Below are 20,233 nucleotides of genomic sequence, written 5' to 3'. Positions count from 1 at the left end.
AGAAGGTCCTGAGCCCCAACTTCTTTCAGCCAGAAAGAAGGGTGGGGACAGTGTGGCAGAGAGCTGGCCGCCCACGAAGGACGGGCCCGAGTGCCTCCGATAGGACCCTCAGGAAGGACCTTTTACTAAGTCGTTTTTATAAACATGTGATACACCTTCCCAAGCCTAATTACAAGAGGTTTCTGTAAATGAGACAAAGAATGTAAAGGCTTTTAACAGCAAATTGCAGCAATTTGCCAGAATTCTCAAACCCTAACAACAGTTGTTGTTTTCCTTCTGATGCTTCTTTAAGTGAATGTCCTAGATACTAAAGGTTAATAGTACAATTCCCAGCTGTCCCCTGGGCTGCCAGAAGGGATTGCCAGTAGTGTGGAGACCCCAGATGAAATGTATTTCCTCAGCTCGTGCCTTGTTCCCTAATTGGAGGGAAATTGCTTAATCTCATGTAAGTGTAAATGCTGTTAACACCCAAAAATATTCTAGGGTAAAGGGAACTGTGGTTTGTAGCAGTCTTCTTTTTCTTAGTTCATTTAGCAGACCTGTCAAGGACTGTGTGAGCCTCTGTGCTGACACGCCCTGGGGTGGGAGCCCTCCCCGCAACCTGGACTCTTGACATTCATGAAGACACGCCTTCGGCTGTATCATAAGCTCTTATTGGCTTAACTTTTCATTGCTTTGACTCAATCTTGATTAGATTTGCAAGAACAATGAAATTAGCTGGGCAGCCTTTTTAAAATCAAGCTGTATTATTTTCATTTTTAAAAAGCCATTCAAGGATGCATTGCACGAATGCATTTTGATAAGCTGGGCCTACTTAGTTCTCGTCATTCTGTTTTATCCTCTACAAATAAATTTTCTCCTAACGTTTGTTCTAGTGGAGAATGAAATTCTTTGCTCCAAGAGTGTGAAGGATGACTCTTCTATCTTTCTGGAAACTTCGGTCACATCTTACTTTTTTGCAAATGTCTAATTTCACCACTTTTCAACAGGGATGGTCTGTGATTTGCAGTGAATCTTGATGGTATGTACAATGCTTCACATTCCAAGAAAATCAGACCAACTCAATCCCGTTTAAAATTCCTTTCTGGCTTCTCATCCCTTCCAAGACCAAGTCTAGAATCCCCAGCGAGACCATGGGTGGTCCTGGCCTTCCAGCCTGCAGACTTCACAGCGGTCTCACCTGCCTCTTCTTTCTGCCTGTTGGGCCTCCAGCCCCACCTCCGGGTGTAGAGTGGGCCTGTGGCTCTCCGTACCTGCAGCCCCCCCTCAGGCCCGCTCCTTCGGGAAGTCTCCCCGGCACTTGGGCCAGCCTGCAGGCCTCTCTGTTGCACCCCTGAGGGGTCTTTTCCATTTCTTAGTTTAGCACGTATTTCATGGTTTTCTTTAATAAACTGGGTTTTTTTTAGAGCAGTTTTAGGTTCCCAGCAAAACTGAGCACAGTGTACAGAGCTTTTCCGCATCCCCCCCACCCCATACACACAGCCTCGCCCGCCGTCAGCACCCCCCCGGAGAGTTGATGACCCTGATCGACACGCCATCGTCATCCAGAGTCCGTAGTTGACAGCAGGGTTCACTCTTGGTGGTGTCATTTTATGGACTTAGACACACTTAGGACATGCAGCCATCCTTACAGCGTCACACAGAATGGCTTCCCTGGCCTAAAATCCCCTGGGCTCCACCTCTTCAGCCCTCTCTCCCGCTCAGTACCTGGAAACCACTGATCTCTTCACCATCTGTATAGTTTTGCTTTTTCCAGAATGTCCTATAGTTGGAATCATACAGTGTGTAGCCTTTTGAGCTTGCCTTTTTTCACTTAGTAATACGCATTTAAGGTCCCTTCATGTCTTTTCGTGGCTTGAGAACTCATTTTTTAAAAATCATTGAATAACATTCCACTTTCTAGATGAACCAGGGCTTATGTATCCATTCACCTACTGACGGACATCTTGGTTGCTTCCATGTTGTGGTAATTATGAATAAAGCTGCTGTAAATATCCACATGCCAGTGTTTATGTGGACATACATTTTCAGCTCCTTTGTGTAAGTACCAAGGAGCGTGATTGTTTGATTGTATGGTAAGAGTGTGTTTAATTTTGTAAGAAACTGCCAAACTGTCCTCCAAAGTGGCTGCACCATCTGCATCCCCCCCAGCAACGGTGAGAGTCCCTGCTGCTCCGCGCCCTCCCCGGCACCTGGTGCTGTCAGTGCGTGGGCTCCGGCCATGCTCACAGGTGTGTCGTGGTGTCTCATTGCTGAGTTCATTTGCATTTCCCTCGAGACATGATGCTGAACATCTTTTCACATGCTCTTCTGCCGTCTCTGTATCTCCTCTGGTGAGTTGTCTGTTAAAGTCTTTGGCCCAATTTTTAATCAGGTTATTCTGATTCTTATTGTCGAGTTTTTTTTGTTGTTGTTGTTGTTTTGGGGGGGGGGCTGTGCTGCACGGCATGTGGGATCTTAGTTTCCCAACCAGGGCTCGAACCCGTGCCCCCTGTATTGGAAAGCAGATTCTTAACCACTGGACCACCAGGGAAGTCCCTTTATTGTTGAGTTTTAAAAGTTCTTAATATATTTTGGATAGCAGTCCTTTATCAGAGTGTCTTTTGCAGATATTTTCTCCCATATTTCATGATCTTTATACTTGTTATTTGTTTATCTGCTTTTCCAGCCTGACTGTGGCGTCCATTAAAGTGTAGATTGTGGCATCTACCCTTATGTTCAAAGTGCTATGTGTATATCCCACACTAAAGAGCATTGTATATGTATTTCTTTGTTGAATAAATGAGTCACAAATGTTGGAGTAAAAAAGAAATGAGGGAACCAGAGAAATCATACAAGAAGAGATACTGACAAGCCAATAAGAATATTTCTCTTTCCGTATCAAAGAAGTGGAACCGAAGCTGTGGAATTCCACCCTACTGTCCGGGAGGCAAATACTCCATGTGCGCGTCAGTGCAGTGGGCGGGCGTGGACGGCAGGAGTCGGAGGTTCTGCGGGAAGCGCCTCTGAAAGGGGTTCCGCCATCTCTGTGCTCACGCGCTTGGACGCAGTAACTCCACTCCGCGAGCGCATCCTAAGAGAAGGGTCCAGCACAGAAGGAGCCAGGTAGACAAATGCCCACCGCCTCGGGCTAGGGCACTTTGGCGACCTGGTGTCCAGTCTGGAGAGTGTCCGAGGGAACCGTGACCTAAGGGGACAGACATGCAGCAGCCCAAGGGCAGGAAGAGACGGTGCAGGGATGGGGTGCTTGTCACGGCCTCAGAACCTGCACGTTGGAAAAAGGCAAAAACGAAAATACTCGGTTAGGTAGTAACATGCCTAAAGCTTTAAGACTTGCTCTTTGTTGTAATTTTGTGCAATAAATGGACATTATAAAAAGCTTAGGAACATTTATATAAACTCACACATGAGAAGCAAACCTGGGGCGCCTCATGTTACCGTCTGTGACCTGAGGGGCAAAGAGAAGTTGGGGGACAGAGCCGCCTCTGAGCCCGGCTCTGCTTCCCTGGGCCTAGGCGCTGTGGTCGCCGTGGACGAGAGCACCGCCTGCTCGTGGCCTGCGTGTGACCTGTGTGGCGGTGAGAGACTGGAACGGAGGCCGGAAGACAGGTAGGGGCAGCGGCGGCAGCGGCCCGGGACCCCAGGGGCCAGGCCCAGGGCACACGGAGCGGCCAAGCTGCAGGAGGAGGCCGGGCGCCGTGTTTTCTCTCCTCACGACTGGGGTTCTGCCGTTCCCCGAGGCTCTTCCTGTCTTAAAAGAGAAAAGAGCCAGGTTTCCTCAGCGTCTTTGTTATTAGGCGGGAGAAAAAGAACTCAGGGCTAACATGAACGTGAGACGCACTTGGTGACGGCACAGCCGACCTCTGCAAGCGGACATCCCTGCCAGCCTTACCGGCCCCCACCCCGGGGCCCGTCCTCGGAGCCCGTCCTCCGGCCCCCCCGTGACTGTCAGAGGCACGTGCACAGGGCGTGTCACCACGTTCCTGCTCCGTGACACCTCAGGTGGTGGCCTGGACAGGGTTTCCTTGGAAGCAAGAAGGAGCAGAGACACTGATGGTGGGAGCAGGTGTGCCGGTCCGGCCCTTCCCCTTGTTGGCTGCGTGCTCGGCCGGGGGCGCCCCCCGCTCCGGGCGCTGCGACCGCGGAGCCCAGGCTGCTTGGGGCCTCTTCCAGGAGCCGGGTTTCTGAGCCCCCCTCTAACACGGCAGACGGACACTCTCTCGCGTGCAGGGAGTGTCTGTCTGTCTGCCCGCCACCAGGCTCCCGCACTCTGTGCCTTCTTGTTTCCAAACAACAGGGGCGCCTTCTCCTGTGGGGACTGCTCCCGCGTGGTCACCTCTCCCCTCCTCAGAAGGCACCTGCAGGTCTTCCTGGACTGCCCCTTGCGACCCCAGTGCACAGTGAGGGTCAAGGTAGGAACCGGCGGGAGCTCGTGCGTCCGCGTCCACCTACCGCGCGCCCCCTTCACCCGCGGCCGGGCCGGGGCTGCGTCTCCTGCTCTTTTCCTGGGAAAGGGGGCAGGGATCCCCCGAGGGGCCGCAGCCCTCCCCTGTCTGACTTAAGGCTCTGCGATGGAAGCTGGTGGCTTAGAGTCACACGTCAGGTCTCGGTCGGGGGGTCGTTCCGGGTGAGCGGGGTTGGGGTCCTGACCCCGCCCGTGGCTGTTCTTGCAGCTGCTGCAGCACAGTATCTCTTCGCTCCTGAGGTTTGCCGCCTGCGAGGACGGGGTAAGTCGGGGCGCCCAGCCCAGGTGCGTGTCCTTACTCTCCTCCCCCGTGTCCCTTGGCTGCAAGGGCCCTCCGTGTGCCATGTGCGAGCTGAGAGTCCGGACTCTCCCGAGACTCGGCTCGGCCTTCTGTTTCCTCTTCTGACTCACGCCCAAGTCTGCTAACAAGATCCTTTCCCTTTTGGAATCGAGGTTATTTTCTGATCGGTGTTGCAGTAGACACACGAATCTGTCCCCCAGCTTTGATTATGGTAAGTCGGTCTTGAGGTTTCAAGTTAAACCTCCTGCCATGGTTTCACCTTAATAGGACAATTACCTGAGACGCACATTTTTCTAAATTGCTGGGCATTCTCTAGTCTGAGTGCCTGGAAACTTGACTGTTATTTCTCAGATCTGCCCTGTTACCGTGCTGAGCTTTGTAAAGAGGTGTGAGGCGTGCTCCTCAAAGAAAGCACCACCTGAGCACACATACCTTACTTTTGGCCCTCATAAACGAGAGAGGTCTGTCCTTGTCAGAGCCATTTGAAAGCCCCGCAAGTGGCCTGTGGAATCGCGGAGCCCTGGAGAGAGTGCTGTGCCTGTGCCCTGCTGGGGTCCACATCCAGGTGGCAGACATGGGCCAGCTCGTGAGACTGCTGTGTAGGGGGGAGGCTCACATTTCCAGAACTTTCTGATGGGTTCCCAAAGCGAAACGCCAGCTCTGATGCCACCCCGAATTTGGAGGCTCCCAGGCTGCTCTCCCGGCCACTTGCCAGTCCTGTCCCAGCCCCTCCTGGGCTTGGGCTGTCGGGGGAGAAGCAGCCCTTAACACTCTTTCATGTGCACCGGATGTCAGAGTTTGGAGTAAATTGGAATGTGGACAAATCTGTGCACGGAACCTTTAAGGATCCCTGGTCTGACTGGTTCCAGCTCTGATTCCTGGCCTCACGCATCTCTTTAGAGCAACTCGGTGACCCCCGCAGCGCAAACCTTCGTCCGGGGGAGCTGCTGCGCGGTGGGGATTGATGTTTGGACCAGGCTGTAGGAGGGCCTATAGACAGGTGCGCCTGAGTGTGTGACAGTAAGTAAGCGCTTGTGACGGGCCGGGCACCGTGCCCCCCGCTGCCCTCGTGCCGCCTCCCCGTGGGCACAGCCCACGCTGCCGGGGGGGCGTCGGGGCAGGCCCGCGGCACGCCCCCTGCCGGAGGCAGCGACGCCCGCAGCGCGGGGCCGTTGCCCTGCTCCCACCTGCAGGGCAGCCGGCCCGGGTCGGGCCCGCAGGGGCCTCGTGTGTGTTGTGCTCTCGTGGAGTCCTGCGTGTCACGGGTGGCCAGGCCGCGGTTCCTGGGACTGTGGGTACTTAGGTGAGGCCGATGGAGTGGGAAGTTCCAAGGTGGGGCTGCAAACAGGCACTAAAGCCGGCAGATCCGGGTCATCGGAGAACACGTTCCTCTGGAGGGTGCTGGGGGAGCCCTGTTTAAGGAGAACACAGCAAAACGAACCCAGCAAAGCGCATGGCTGAACGCCTGGGGACGGCGCCCAGAGCACCTGCCGGCCCTGCGGTTACTCAGGCGCCTGCCTCCCCTGGGCCCCCGGCTCCCAGGAGGGTGGCCCTCAGCCACCTGCTCCGTCCAGGGACCTGGCAGGAACCCGCATTCACGTATCGCTGCTGATGGAGGCAGGCTGTACCTCCCCCACAGGAAACTTCTCGACTCCTCTCCCACTGCTCCTAGAGACGCAAGAGGCGGGCGCGCGGCCCGGCCGGCAAGCGCCTCGGTGACCCTGCATGGCTGCTCTGCTGTCGGAGGCGAGGCCGGTCGGACTGGGGGGCGCCGAGTCCCCCACCCCCCGCTACCGCCCCCCGGCCTACGCCCGGTGGGTTCTCAGGCTTTACGCTGACCTGGAGGGAAGCAGACACCTCCCTTCCCACCTGCAGGAGAGACTCCCGGGGGCACTGGCCACAGGGCTCCTCTGGATTCTGTCGGTTTTCAGGGTGAGAAGGTACGTTCGCCAAAATCCAGAGAATCAGATGAGGACTTTCCACGAGAACCGCGGCTCCATTCCCGGAACAAAACGTGCCGCTTCCGGTCCGGCACACACACGTGCCTTTAAAATAGAGGCACATTTTACACACACACGCATGTTCGTATGACCGGCACATATGAGTTTGCTGCTGTGATTGTTTTAACTTCTCTGTCTTAACTTCCGCCAAATATAATGTATCTATAGTGTAATGTCCATTTATAAACGATACAGTTATTATCGAAAACTGGAGCTGCCAACCCTGACACTTTAAAAGGAGGGCTTCCGCGGACTCTCTTCCAACGCCGAGGCCCGTGCTCGTACCCGGCCGCCTGGGCCCACGCCCACGCGCAGGTGCAGCCCTCAGAGCCGACACAGCGCACCAGTATCACGGCGTCCTCCCGGCCCTGGGTGGGGACTGCCCTCCCCGGCGTCACTGCCGCCTTCCTGCCGTCGTGGGCTGCGTAGAAGCCCTGGGAGTGACCTTGCCGTCCTGGCCGCGGGAGGCCTCCCCACTGTCCAGTCGCACCCTCTCCCTCCCTCTCCGCCCGCCTGGACCGGCGACTCTCAGCCCCGCTTCACCCGGCGTGCCACCAGGAAAGCCACAGCCCCCTGCGAGCCACGGTGGGGAGGCCGTGCCTGTCTCGTAGGCGGGAAGACGGGCACCGCGGTGAGCTGCCTTTAGGGCAGCGTCCACATCCCAGACCGATCTGGACGTTTACTGCTTTAGAATGAGCCGTCTCAAGGCTCGGCGCTTCCACACGGACTCTGCACACAGACCTGCAGTCTGGACGAGGCTCCACGGGGCAGCAGCTGGTGCCCCAAAGCTGGGCTGGTGTCCCAGGAGGCCCTTCAATCCCCGGCTGGCCGCTGTGCTCCTGTCGGCTGGGACCTTCCCAGGCTCTGGCCAGACACCCACACGGCCTGGACGCCCTCGCAGTATGTGTCTGGGTCCCGAGCCGGGCAGAAGGTGGGCCCCGGTCCTGACCGAGCCTGGGACACACTCAGTGCCCCTCCCCTCCCACTCTGTTCACGAGAAGCCAGTTGGCCACCAGCCTGGACCCAGGGGGAGGGCAGCGAGGCGCCTGTCAAGGAGCTACAGACGTGCCTGCTTTGGCCATGTTGTCTGACACCCGCCCACCCCCTCCGAGTCCCCTCTGCCAAGACACGAATGGTGGAGGGGCGAGTTAGCAGCGAGCTCAGTCGCCACAGACGCCCATCAAGTGTCTGGCACAGAGGAGGGCTGAGAGGTACCCCTGACGTTACTCTGCAAGTGGCAGCAAAGGAGTTTCCGAAAGAACACGTGACTTTCTAGGGCTTCAGTCTCTGATAAGACCAATAACCCTCTTTATTTTCAGCCCCACCCCCAAAATAAAGTGTTCTGAGGTGTGATCCACGGAGACCAGGAGGGCACAGCACACCTTCCCAGCCCGCTCACCTGGGGCCCCTGCCACCCATGGCTCTACATTCCCGTGTAGAAATGAAACTTGCCCACAATTAACCAGTTCCTTAAGATAGTCATCCAACAATGTGAAGGCAAGGTTCTCTGTGGCATAGGAAGAGGTGTTTAGCTCAGTGTACCTCTGGGAGAAATGGGATCCTGTTAAGGAGGGAAGTTTGGGGCAAAGGAAGTCCTTTGACCAGAAGTGCTGCTCGAGTGGGGAAGTGGGATGCAGCAGCAGTGATGTGTGCCTCCTGCTGGGACGCAGGGCACGGCCCTTCCCATGTGCTTTTCCCCCCAGTTTCTCTCCTAGGACGGCCAGCTGGGAGATGCACATTCTTGCACCCACTAACAAACATCGATCACATATTTTTAATGTTCTTGTGTAAAAACTAACTCGGCTACCAGAAAAAAGCAGTTCCTTCCTTCGCTTTTATTGCAGCCTCTTCTCTCCTCTGGAGAGGGGTCATGGGCCAGGGAAGGGCCTTCTCTGTCTTTGGTGTCCCGAGCCGATTGGAACAGCACGCCCAGGGCTGTTTGCTTTAACCAGCCTGCCTCTTATCCCTGCAGAGTTACGAGGTGAGGAGTGTCCTCGGAAAGGAGGTGGGGCCGATAACCTGTTTCGTCCGGTCCATCACCACCCGCCCAGCCTGCGTGGGATTGGAAGAGGTTGAACTCCTGAGCGAGGGGGGAGCCTCTTCAGCACACCGTTGGCAGCCGCAGGATCCGTGAACTTTACAAAGTGGCTGCGAGTGGTGGCGGTTCGGTAGTTATTTGTTAACTCTAGGCAGAGTGAATGTACTTTATGATCTTGAGGTGGAACTTCGATTGTTCTGGGGCAAATGTTAGTAAAATGGCTTTGTAAACTGTAAATCAAAGTACTTCTTTCTGCGATGATATATATTTGTATTGCCTTTCTGCAAATTTAGGAACACGATAGAGCTTAAATAAGCTTGAGGTTTTCATTTTGTATTTACCTTAGACAATAATATAGTAGAAAAAGTTATTTTGTTCTACTGTAATTCTAAAGTGTTCAAAATTTACAATGATTCAACGTGTTTTTCTTATATTTCTTTTAACGTCTCCCCGAAGAATTACCCTGCCGAGTGTAAACCTTGGTCCTCTATTGTCATATTACTGTTCTGCACAGTGTCCAGCCTAAGCGTTCTGCAGTTCAGTATTTTTTGGAAAATGTTCTGGGGAACTATGTCAGAGGTAACACTGCTTCCCATAAAGTAGAGATAAAGTGACTGGCCGGATGAAAGCTCCTTACGGAGAGACTGACAGGTCGGGTTAGTTCTGCCGGGCACTGAGCAGGATTACGCCGCCGCAGGAGAGCTGGGTAATCGTTCACCTTGTTGGCAGAGATCTGAGTTAAAAGTAAAACCATGGATTAATTATCTCTGGACACTAGAGATTTTGCGTTTCCTCCCTTAGGACAGTATAATCATGACAGGCCACGGTTAACGAATTACATAATATAGACGTAGCAGCCAAGACCAAGAAAGGCTGCCGAGTACCCGCTCTCATGGGGGAAAGGCAACGGCTTTATTTACTCGTCCAGATGAAGCTTTGAAACATTACCAGTACCGGCAAGGTAGCCGATTTTAAGTAGCTTTGTGACCGTCCTTTCCATCTCCTATATGACTTCTGTACTTTATGCACTTTGAGAATCTACTTGAAGCTGTCTACAGGACTGAGGAAAGTGAAAGTAAATCCCATGAAAGCCAAGATGAGTGGGACTGGTTTTCGGATAACCTGAGCCCTCCTCTCCCTGCCCCCCGCTCGAGGTGAGACCCGCTCCGGCCGGTTTCCGACACATTCCCGGGGCGCCTTCCACCCGAGCGGGTCTCGCTCAGCGAGTTAACCGGCACGTCCGCAGGTGGAGTTTGGCCTGTCGGAGAAGCAAAGCGACGGTCTTCCAGGAACCCGGCCCCGGGGCGCACACCAGCCAGACGCGCCCTCCCCGGCCAGTCCGGAGGGCCGCGAGCGCAGGAATCAAGGTGGGTCTAACACGCCTTTATTCTTACAAATACTGTAAAAATCAGTATAAAAAAGTGAGCATGCTCAGTCTTTTCCTCGTATCTACAGTACAAAGGTTTGTCCGAAAAGTCTCTTTTACGAATGTACCTTAGCTGCCTCCTCGGGCGTAGGATGCAGAGAAGCTGCCGTCACAGTAACTTAGGGTCCACGCGGCAGCTGTCCGAGTCCCGGCCCAGCCCGGGGGTCCGGCCCGGCGGTTCCAGGCACTGCGGCCGCAAGCCCGCACGCCCCCCGCGTCACCGCGCGTCCGCCGCCCCCGCGCCGGGCAAGAAGGGCGCGCCGGGCAGCTGCTTGAAGAAGCGCCGCAGGCCGGCCAGGTCCCGCGTGAGCTGCTCCACGCGCTGCTGTAGCTTCTCGTTCTCGGCCGAAAGCTCCACCAGCTTCTGCTGCATCTCCTGGTTGCGCCGCTTGGCCTTGTCGCGGCTCTTGCGCACGGCGATGTTGTTACGCTCCCGCCGCTGCCGGTACTCGGGGCTGCCGCGGTCCGGGCCCCGCTTGCCCGCTGCCTTGTCGCGCGCCGCCCCGGGAGCTGGGGGCGCGGGGCTGCGGCGCGGCGGCTCGGGCGACGCGGGCGGCGTGGGCTGCGCGGCGGCCGCCAGGCTCACCACCGTCTGCGCGCACGCGGCCACCTGCGCGGGCAGCAGCGAGCCGGGCGCGTCGCCGTCGCCCCAGTCGGGCTCGCGCTTGAGCGGTCGCGGCGCGGGGCCGGGGCCCGCGGGGCGCGCGGGGCCCCCGGGCAGCAGCTCCAGGGCGCCCGCCTTGTGGTTGCTGTTGAAGAGGTCGGCGAAGAGCTCGTCGTGGCACAGCTCCAGGGTGGGCACGGCGGCCATGGAGTCGATGTAGGCGCTGAAGTCGATAGCGCTCTCGTCGTCGTACATGGCGGGCGCGGCCGGCTCGGCTCCGCGACCCAGCTTCCCCGCGCGGCCGGGCTCGTAGAAGGCGGCGGGCTCCGCAGTCCAGGGCGCGCCGCGCGCCGGGCCGTCCAGGCTGAAGAGCGCGGCGCTCATGGCGGCGTCGGGCCGACGGCGAGCGCGGTCCCCGGGCGGGCCGGGCGCCGCCTTTTCTAGCCGGACTGACGCGCACGCCCCGCCCCGCCCCGGCTGCGGACCGCGGGACCCCCGCCCGCGCGCCTCCCCCGTGCTTCCTGCCCGCCGGCCCGGCCCGCGCAGCGCTGCCGGGAACGACCCTCCCTCGGCCGCGCCTCCTCCTTCCTGCTGGTGGGTCGGGGCCTCCGCGCCCGCGGAGCCGGGGCGGAACCAGAACGGGGCCCGGGCCAGCGCGCGGACTAGGGCCCTGGGGCGCTTCCCCGTGGCTTCAGGGAATTAGGGTCTCGCGGCTTCCCGATCGCGGGGATGGCGGGGTTCGAGACGCTGCCCCGCGGGGTTCCGCCGGGTCCGGGGGGCGCTTTCCAACCCCGCGCGCCTGGGGCCGGGGGAAGCCGGGAACCACGAGCGCGCGAGAGCTCCGCGCCCCCGGAAAGCCCACGAGCGCCCGGGAGCTCCACGCTCAGCGGCCCGTGAGCCCCGCGCCCCCGACGCTGCTTCCAGGTCCACTAGAGCAGTGCCATCTTGCGGTGATGTCTTACTTCAGTCCTGTCTTTAGTTGCAGGCTCTTTTTTATGCTGTTCAGTATTCCAAAAAGAAGTGCCTTTGGATCCAAAGCAGTGGGGTAGGTACCCTTTAGCAGAAAGATAAGGTTTATACTAGCAGCTCTGACAAGGTGTTAACTTGCTAGCTCTTCACGTTGTAAAATGCAGGAAAAGACTGAACTGGCTTTGTTGGTTAACGTTTCCTACAATTTGGGTCAGGCATTTCGGGTCAGTTCTATTTTTCACATCACCGTCCCTGTTCAGACCTGGTCTCTGTCCACGTCCTTTCTCATTTCGTTGCTTCCCAACACCAAACTCTCCACAAGCTCCACGGTATTCCAGAGGTGACTTCTGATGACGGCACCATGGGATACTGAATAGGTTTTGTAGAAGGACAGACATAATACGCTAGAATTACTCAGGGGCCGTGATGTGGATGTCACACGATTAATTATCCATTAAAGGTAAAACCAGGAACACGTAGAGTGTGGTTCATGCACACCCAGAGAAAAGACATATCTATTTTGGAAGCCATAAAAACACTACTAAAGCCCTCTCCAGTCAGGGAATGCAAAATAAATACACAGAGAACCAGATTATCATGAAAATAATTCAGTGAGATGATTAGTAGATTCAGATGTCAAATTGGGATTGAGCTTGAAAGAGATGCTACGCCCATCTTTTTTCAATGTATTAACTAGTAATGATAATGTTTATTTAGATTTAAGAGTTTTCTTCCCTTTTAATGAAAAAGAGAAAGGAGAGGTCATAGACCAACAAAGTAGAGATTTGTTATGATGTTTAACGGCAAGTGAAAGGCTATTAAAAATACAATAAAACAATTTAAAGTTTAGCTTCTGTGACAGCAGTTGTTCACAGCCATTTCTTGAATGTCTCCACTTACTGTCTTTTCCTAACTCTACTATTAATTTATCCGAGATAAATACAAAGTTGGTCATGATTTCTCATTGTTAGGAATCTTTAGCCTGTGGTGTTCTGAGAACTGTCTAAAGGAAGCAGTCAAATAAGAAAGTATTCCTTAAAAACGTCGGAGCCTTGGATTCACCCGTGTTTATGAGGACGTTGCTATGTTGAGCTTTGTTGAGTTGTTCAAATGCAGCACTTCATGTGGACTTTCTAAACACATCCATCCTTCAGAAATTCAGGAGGCTGGACGTGCTCTAGCTGTGGTACACTGTCGGGGTTAGGACATTGGGCCGGCTCATTCATAACACAAAGGGGCCATACCTCAGTCCTCACGAGGGGCCACTTCCAGATGCTTCATATGGTGCAAGATATGGGGCAACAACAGTTCTCCAAACGAAAGTCTGGAACGGTGAAAATGTTTTTGAGCAGTGCCAGTGTCAAGAGGAGGGAAATTGTGACTTTAGCGCCCTCTTCAGATGATGATTCTCAACTATCAGATTAGATACTTTTCATCTTCTGGCTCAGGAATAATTTTAACTGTATGATATGTTCTCATGTGTTTTGTGGCAGACGACAATAGTGAGGTTACAAATATAGGCTTTTCGGATAAACCTGGTTTCCAGTAGTTTTTTTTTTTTTTGTAAAAGGAAATATGAGGGCCAAAAGAATAAAGCCCCTGGGTATTAGGGTCACACATCCTTGGCACTGCTAAAGCCTGTGTATTTTACAAAAAATCTACTGTGATGGGTAGAATATTCTGCATTCACTTCAGCCTCTGGAATTTAAGAGACAGATCCCCCAGATTACAAAGTAGCCAGAGCTGAAAACAGTTATTTGATTCTGTGAGTCAGGTGTCCAACCTACCATACACTTGCTCATGTTCCCAGTAATAAAACACAAGGAGGAGCAATTTGCCTTCCCAGCCTGTTATTCCTGTGAAGTGGATTCAGCCTCTCAGGCACACCTGTCAGCCCTGCCACAGCTCATTGGTATTTTGATAGAAATGGTGCTGAACCTGTAGATTGCCTTGGGTAGTATGGTCATTTTAACAATACTGATTCTTCCAATCTGAGAACAAGGTACATCTTTCCATCTGTTTATGTCATCATCAAATTCTTTCATCAGTGTCTTACTTTTCAGATTATATGCCTTTTGCCTCCTTAGGTAGGTTTATTCCTAAGTATTTTATTCTTTTTGATGTGATGGTAAATGGGATTGTTTCTTTAATTTCTCTGAGATTTCATTGTTAGTGTATAGAACTGTAACAGATTTCCATATATTTATTTTGTATCCTGTCACTTTACCAGATTCTTTGGTGAGCTCTAGTAGCTTTCTGGTGGCATCTTTAGGATTTTCTATGTATAGCATCGTGTCATTAGCAAACAGTGACAGTTTTGCTCCTTCCTTTCCTATTTGGATCCTTTATTTTCGTTTTCTTCTCTGATTGCGGTGGGTAGGACTTCCAAAACTATGTTGAATGAAAGTGGTGAGAGTGGACATCCTTGTCTTGTTCCTCATCTTAGAGGGAATGCTTTCATATTCTCATAGTTGAGTATGATGTTAACTGTGGGTTTGTCATATATGGCCTTTATTATGTTGAGGTAGGTTCCCTCTATGCCTGCTTTCTGGAGAGTTTTGTCATAAATGGGTGTTGAATTTTATCAAAATCTTTTTATGCATCTATTGAGATGATCATATGGTTTTTATTCTTCTATTTGTTAACGTGGTGTATCACGTTGATTTGTGAATATCGAAAAATCCTCGTATCCCTGGAATAAATCCCACTTGATCATGGTGTATGATCTTTTTAATATATTGTTGAATATGGTTTGCTGGTATTTTGTTGAGAATTTTTGCATCTGTGTTCATCAGTGATACTGGTTTTGTGATGCCTTTGTCTGGTTTTGGTGTCAGGGTGATGGTGGCCTCATAGAATGAGTTCGGAAGTGTTTCTTCCTCTGCAATTGTTCGGTATAGTTTCAGAAGGATAGGTGTTAACTCTTCTCTAAATGTTTGGTAGAATTTGCCTGTGAAGCCATCTGGTTCTGGACTTTTATTTGTTGGGAGTTTTTATTTTTTATTTATTCATTTTCTTAAATTTATTTTTTTGACTGCATTGGGTCTTCGTTGCTGTGCTAGGGCTTTCTCTGGTTGTGGCGAGTGGGGACTACTGTTTGTTGCAGTGTGCAGGCTTTTCATTGTGGTGCTTCTCTTGTGGAGCATGGGCTCTAGGCGCACGGGCTTCAGTAGTTGCAGCATGCGGGCTCAGTGGTTGCGGCACGTGGGCCCTAGAGTGCATGAGCTTCATTAGTTGTGGCACCTGGGCTCTAGGGCGTGTGGGCTTTCGTAGTTGTGGCTCACGGGCTCTAGAACACAGGCTCAATAGTTGTGGCGCACGGGCTTAGTTGCTCCGCGGCATGTGGGCTCTTCCCGGATGAGGGATCGAACCCGCGTCCCCTGCATTAGCAGGTGGATTCTTAACCACTGGGCCACCAGGGAAGTCCCTGTTGAGAGTTTTTAGATCACAGTTTCAATTTCAGTACTTGTGATTGGTCTGTTCGTATTTTCTATTTCTTACTGGTTCAGTCTTGGGAGAATTTGTCAATTCTGGGTTGTCCATTTTATTGCCGTATATTTGCTCATAGTAGTCTCTTACGATCCTTTCTATTTCTGTGGTGTCAATTGTAACTTCTCATTTTCATTTCTGATTTTATTGATTTGGTCCCTCTCCCTTTTTTTCTTGATGAGTCTGGCTAAAGGTTTATGAATTTTGTTTATTTTTTCAGAGAACCAGCTTTTAGTTTCATTGATCTTTTCTGTTCTTTTCTTTTTTAAAAAAATATTTTTATTGGAGTATAATTGCTTTACAATGGTGAGTGTGTTAGTTTCTGCTTTATAACAGAGTGAATCAGCTATACATATACATATATCCCTGTATCCCCTCCCTGTTGCGTCTCCCTCCCACCCTCCCTATCCCATCTCTCTAGGTGGTCACAAAGCACTGAGCTGATCTCCCTGTGCTATGTGGCTGCTTCCCACCAGCTATCTATTTTACATTTGGTAGTGTATATATGTCCATGCCACTCTCTCACTTCGTCCCAGCTTCCCCTTCCCATTCCCCGTTTCCTCAAATCCATTCTCTACGTCTGCATCTTTATTCCTGTCCTGCCCCTAGGTTCTTCAGAAACTTTTTTTTTTTTTTTTAGGATTCTATATATATGTGTTAGTTAGCATACGGTATTTGTTTTTCTCTTTCTGACTTACTTCACTCTGTATGACAGACTCTGGGGGTCCATCCACCTCATTACAAATAACTCAATTTCATTTCTTTTTATTGCTGAGTAATATTCCATTGTATATAATGCCCCACATCTTTATCCATTCATCTGTTGATGGACACTTAGGTTGCTTCCATGTCCTGGCTATTGTAAATAGAGCTGCAATGAACATTGTGGTACATGACTCTTTTTGAATTATGGTTTTCTCGGGATATATGCCCAGTAGTGGGATTGCTGGATCATATGGTAGTTCTATTTTTAGTTTCTTAAGGAACCTCCATACTGTTCTCCATAGTGGCTGTATCAATTTACATTCTCACCAACAGTGCAAGAGGGTTCCCTTTTCTCCACACCCTCTCCAGCATTTATTGTTTGTAGATTTTTTGATGATGGCCCTTCTGACTGGTGTGAGGTGATACCGCATTGTAGTTTTGGTTTGCATTTCTCTAATGATTAGTGATGTTGAGCATTCTTTCATTTGTTTGTTGGCAATCTGTATATCTTCTTTGGAGAAATGTCTTTTTAGGTCTTCTGCCCATTTTTGGACTGGGTTGTTTGTTTTTTTTGATATTGAGCTGCATGAGCTGCTTGTAAATTTTGGAGATTAATCCTTTGTCATTTGCTTCATTTGCAAATATTTTCTCCCATGCTAAGGGTTGTCTTTTCGTCTTATGGTTTCCTTTGCTGTGCAAAAGCTGTGCCTATTTCCTCTTCATTTGTTTGGTCTGGTGGGTTCTTACCTTGCTCCTTCATCTGCTGTGTGTTTCTCTGTCTTCTCATTTTGCTTAACTTACTGTGTTTGGGGTCTCCTTTTCACAGGCTGCAGGTTGGTACTTCCCGTTGTTTTTGGTGTCTGCCCCCAGTGGCTAAGGTTGGTTCAGTGGGTTGTGTAGGCTTCCTGGTGGAGGGGACTAGTGCCTGTGTTCTGATGGATGAGGCTGGATCTTGTCTTTCTGTTGGGCAGGACTGCGTCTGGTGGTGTGTTTTGGGGTGTCTGTGACCTTACTATGATTTTAGGCAGCCTCTCTGCTAATGGGCGGGGCTGTGTTCCTGTCTTGCTAGTTGTTTGGCATGGGGTGTCCTGCACTGTAGCTTGCTGGTCGGTGAGTGGAGCTGGGCCTTAGTGTTGAGATGGAGATCTCTGGGAGAGCTTTCGCTGTTTGATATTATGTGGAGCCAGGAGGTCTCTGGTGGACTAATGTCCTGAACTCGGCTCTCCCACCTCAGAGGCACAGGCCTGACACCCGGCTGGAGCACCAAGACCCTGTCAGCCACATGGCTCAGAAAAGGGAGAAAGAAAGAAAGAGAGAGAGAGAGGAAGGGAGGAAGGGAGGAAGGGAGGGAAGGGAGGAAGGAGGAAGGAAATAATAAAGTTATTAAAGTAAAAAATAATTATTAAAATATTTTAATAAAAAAAGAAAAAACAAACAAACGGACAGAACCCTAGGACAAATGGTAAAAGCAAACCTATACAGATAAAATCACACAAAGAAGCATACACATACACACTCACAAAAAGAGAAAAAGGAAAAATATATATATATATTGAGCTCCCAAAGTCCACCTCCTCAATTTGGGGTGATTCGTTGTCTATTCAGGTGTTCCACAGATGCAGGTACATCAAGTTGACTGTGGGAATTTAATCCGCTGCTTCTGAGGCTGCTGGGAGAGTTTTCCCTTCCTCTTCTTTGTTTGCACAGCTCCCAGGGTTCAGCTTTGGATTTGGGCCCGCCTCTGCGTGTAGGTCGCCTGAGGGCGTCTGTTCTTCGCTCAGACAGGACGGGGTTAAAGGAGCAGCTGCTTCGGGGGCTCTGGCTCACTCAGGCCGGGGGGAGGGAGGGGTACAAGTGCAGGGCGAGCCTGCGGCGTCAGAGGCCGGCGTGACGTTGCAGCAGCCCGAGGCGCGCCGTGCGTTCTCCCGGGAAAGTTGTCCCTGGATCACGGGACCCTGGCCGTGGCGGGCTGCACAGGCTCCCGGGAGGGGCGGTGTGGACAGTGAGCTGTGCTCGCACACACGCTTCTTGGTGGCTGCAGCAGAAGCAGCCTTAGCGTCCCATGCCCGTCTCTGGGGTCCGCGCTGATAGCCGCGGCTCGCGCCCGTCTCTGGAGCTCCTTTAAGCAGCGCTCTGAATCCCCTCTCCTCGTGCACCAGGAAACAAAGAGGCAAGAAAAAGTCTCTTGCCTCTTCGGCAGCTCCAGACCTTTTCCCGGACTCCCTCCCGGCTAGCTGTGGTGCACTAGCCCCTTCAGGCTGTGTTCACGCCGCCAACCCCAGTCCTCTCCCTGCGATCCGACTGAAGCCCGAGCCTCAGCTCCCAGCCCCCGCCCGCCCCGGCGGGTGAGCAGACAAGCCTCTCGGGCTGGTGAGTGCTGGTCGGCACCGATCCCCCGTGCGGGAATCTCTCCGCTTTGCCCTCCGCACCCCTGTGGCTGCGCTCTCCTCCGTGGCTCCGAAGCTCCCCCCCTCCACCCAACCCCCGTCTCTGCCCGTGAAGGGGCTTCCTAGTGTGGGGAAACTTTTCCTCCTTCACAGCTCCCTCCCACTGGTGCAGGTCCCGTCCCTATTCTTTTGTCTCTTTTTTCTTTTTTCTTTTGCCCTCCCCAGGTACGTGGGGAGTTTCTTGCCTTTTGGGAAGTCTGAGGTCTTCTGCCAGCATTCAGTAGGTGTTCTTTAGGAGTTGTTCCACATATAGATGTATTTCTGATGTATTTGTGGGGCGGAAGGTGATCTCCGTGTCTTACTCTTCCGCCATCTTGAAAGTCTCTTCTGTTGTTTTCTTCATCTCTGTTTCATTTATTTCTGCTCTGATCTTTATGATTCTTTCCTTCTACTGACTTGGGTGTTGTTTGCTCTTCTTTCTCTAGTTGCTTTAGGTGTAAGGTTAGGTTGCTTATTTGAGATTTCCCTTGTTCTCTGAGGTAAGCTGTATCACTATAAACTTCCCTCTTAGAACCACGGTTGCTGTGTCCCGTAGGTTTTGGGCCGTTGTGTTTGGTTTTCCTTGTCTGCAGGTGCTGTTTGTTCTGGTTCCCCTTTCATCTCTTCAGTGACCCATTGGTTGTTGAGCAGCATACTGTTTAGCCTCCACGTGTTTGTGTTTTTTGCAGTTTTTTTTTTTTTTCTTGTAGTTGATTTCTAGTCTCTATAATGTTGCGGTTGGAAAAGATGCTTGATATGATTTCAGTTGTCTTAAATTTACCAAGGCTTATTTTGTGGCCTAGCATGTGATCTATCCTGGAGAATTTTCCATGTGCATTTAAAAAGAATGTGTATTCTGCTGCTTTAGGATGGAATGCTCTATATGTATCAATTAAGTCAATTTGGTCTAATGTGTTATTTAAGGCCTGTGTTTCCTTACTGATTTTCTGTCTGGATGATCTGTCCACTAATATAAGTGGGGTGTTAAAGTCCCCCACTATTATTGTGTTACCATCGATTTCTCCTTTTATGTCTCTTAATATTTGCCTTATATTTAGGTGCTCCCATATATATATACAATTGTTATATCTTCTTGGATTGATCCCTTGATCATTATGTAGTGTCCCTCCTTGTCTCTTGTAACAGTCTTGATTTTAAAGTCGATTTTGTCTGATATAAGTATTACTACTCTGGCTTTCGTTTGATTTCCACTTGCATGGAATACCTTTTTCCACTCCCTTACTTTCAGTCTGTATGTGTCTCTAGATCTGAAGTGAGTCTCTTGTAGGCAGAATATCAAGGGTTCTTGTTTTTGTATCCATCAGCCACTCCGTGTCTTTTTAGTTGGAGCATTTACTCTGTTTACATTTAAGGTAATCATCGATATGTATGTTCTCATTGCCATTTTGTTAATTGTTTTGGATTTGTCTTTGTAGGGTCTTTTTTCCCTTTCTTCTTTTGTTCTCTCTCGTCATTTGATGACTAGCTTTACTGTTATGTTTGGTTTCCTTTTTCTCTTTTGGGTACATATCTATTATAGATTTTTGGTTTGCAGTTACCATGAGGTTTTGTATAGCAGTCTGTATGTATACATGATTGTTTTAAGTGGCTGATGTCTTAATTTCAAATGCATCTTGAAAACTGCATTTGTACTCTCCTCCCCTCACAATTACTGTTTTTGCTTGCATATTTTATGTCTAATTGTTCTGTGTATCCCTTAACTGCTTATTGTGGATACAGACAGTCTTACTACTTTTTTCTTTTAACCTCCCTACTAGCTTTGTGTGTGGAGATTTCCTACCTTCACTGT

At 51.3% G+C, this 20,233-nt stretch overlaps 2 protein-coding genes and 2 long non-coding RNA genes across 13 annotated transcripts in view; 2 read left to right on the top strand and 2 right to left on the bottom strand.

Moving 5' to 3' along the window:
- Window positions 1-9,214, top strand: part of SPIDR (scaffold protein involved in DNA repair) — a 358,224-nt gene extending 349,010 nt beyond the window's left edge. For 7 of the 8 annotated variants that reach the window (XM_082364143.1, XM_082364144.1, XM_082364145.1 and 4 more), the window contains 4 exons: window positions 3,516-3,609; window positions 4,298-4,412; window positions 4,674-4,727; window positions 8,739-9,214. In XM_082364143.1, coding sequence (XP_082220269.1) covers window positions 3,516-3,609; window positions 4,298-4,412; window positions 4,674-4,727; window positions 8,739-8,900 — 425 coding nt within the window. In that variant the 3' untranslated portion in view covers window positions 8,901-9,214. The remainder of the gene's footprint in view (window positions 1-3,515; window positions 3,610-4,297; window positions 4,413-4,673; window positions 4,728-8,738) is intronic. The other variant, XM_082364146.1, reaches the window with a different exon arrangement.
- LOC309615036 lies at window positions 1,370-8,741 on the bottom strand. 2 transcript variants are annotated; one of them, XR_014236510.1, is made up of 3 exons: window positions 6,606-8,741; window positions 3,405-3,751; window positions 1,370-3,265 (listed from the first exon to the last, which is right to left on the bottom strand). It is a non-coding gene; the product is annotated as an uncharacterized lncRNA (long non-coding RNA). The 2 variants fall into 2 exon arrangements; XR_014236511.1 differs by having other exon boundaries at window positions 6,636-8,741.
- LOC309615035 lies at window positions 4,734-6,945 on the top strand. Of its 2 annotated transcripts, XR_014236508.1 has the most exons (3): window positions 4,734-4,977; window positions 5,667-5,766; window positions 6,406-6,945. It is a non-coding gene; the product is annotated as an uncharacterized lncRNA (long non-coding RNA). The 2 variants fall into 2 exon arrangements; XR_014236509.1 differs by lacking the exon at window positions 4,734-4,977 and having other exon boundaries at window positions 4,984-5,766.
- A 958-nt stretch (window positions 9,215-10,172) lies between the features above and the next one.
- On the bottom strand, window positions 10,173-11,697 carry CEBPD (CCAAT enhancer binding protein delta). The gene has a single exon (XM_082364151.1). The coding sequence runs from the start codon at window positions 11,216-11,218 to the stop codon at window positions 10,448-10,450; it is 771 nt and encodes a 256-aa protein (XP_082220277.1). The 5' UTR covers window positions 11,219-11,697; the 3' UTR covers window positions 10,173-10,447.
- Window positions 11,698-20,233: the final 8,536 nt, after the last annotated feature.

Source organism: Balaenoptera borealis (genome assembly GCF_965194805.1).
Source record: "Balaenoptera borealis genome assembly, chromosome: 17".
Taxonomy (NCBI): Eukaryota; Metazoa; Chordata; class Mammalia; order Artiodactyla; family Balaenopteridae; genus Balaenoptera; species Balaenoptera borealis.
Note: the sequence above shows the minus strand (reverse complement) of the source record. Positions and strands in the feature narration are given on the sequence as shown.

Bases quoted from the DNA above. Each gene is read 5' to 3' on its own strand.
- CEBPD (XM_082364151.1), bottom strand. From the start codon at position 11,218: ATGAGCGCCGCGCTCTTCAGCCTGGACGGCCCGGCGCGCGGCGCGCCC.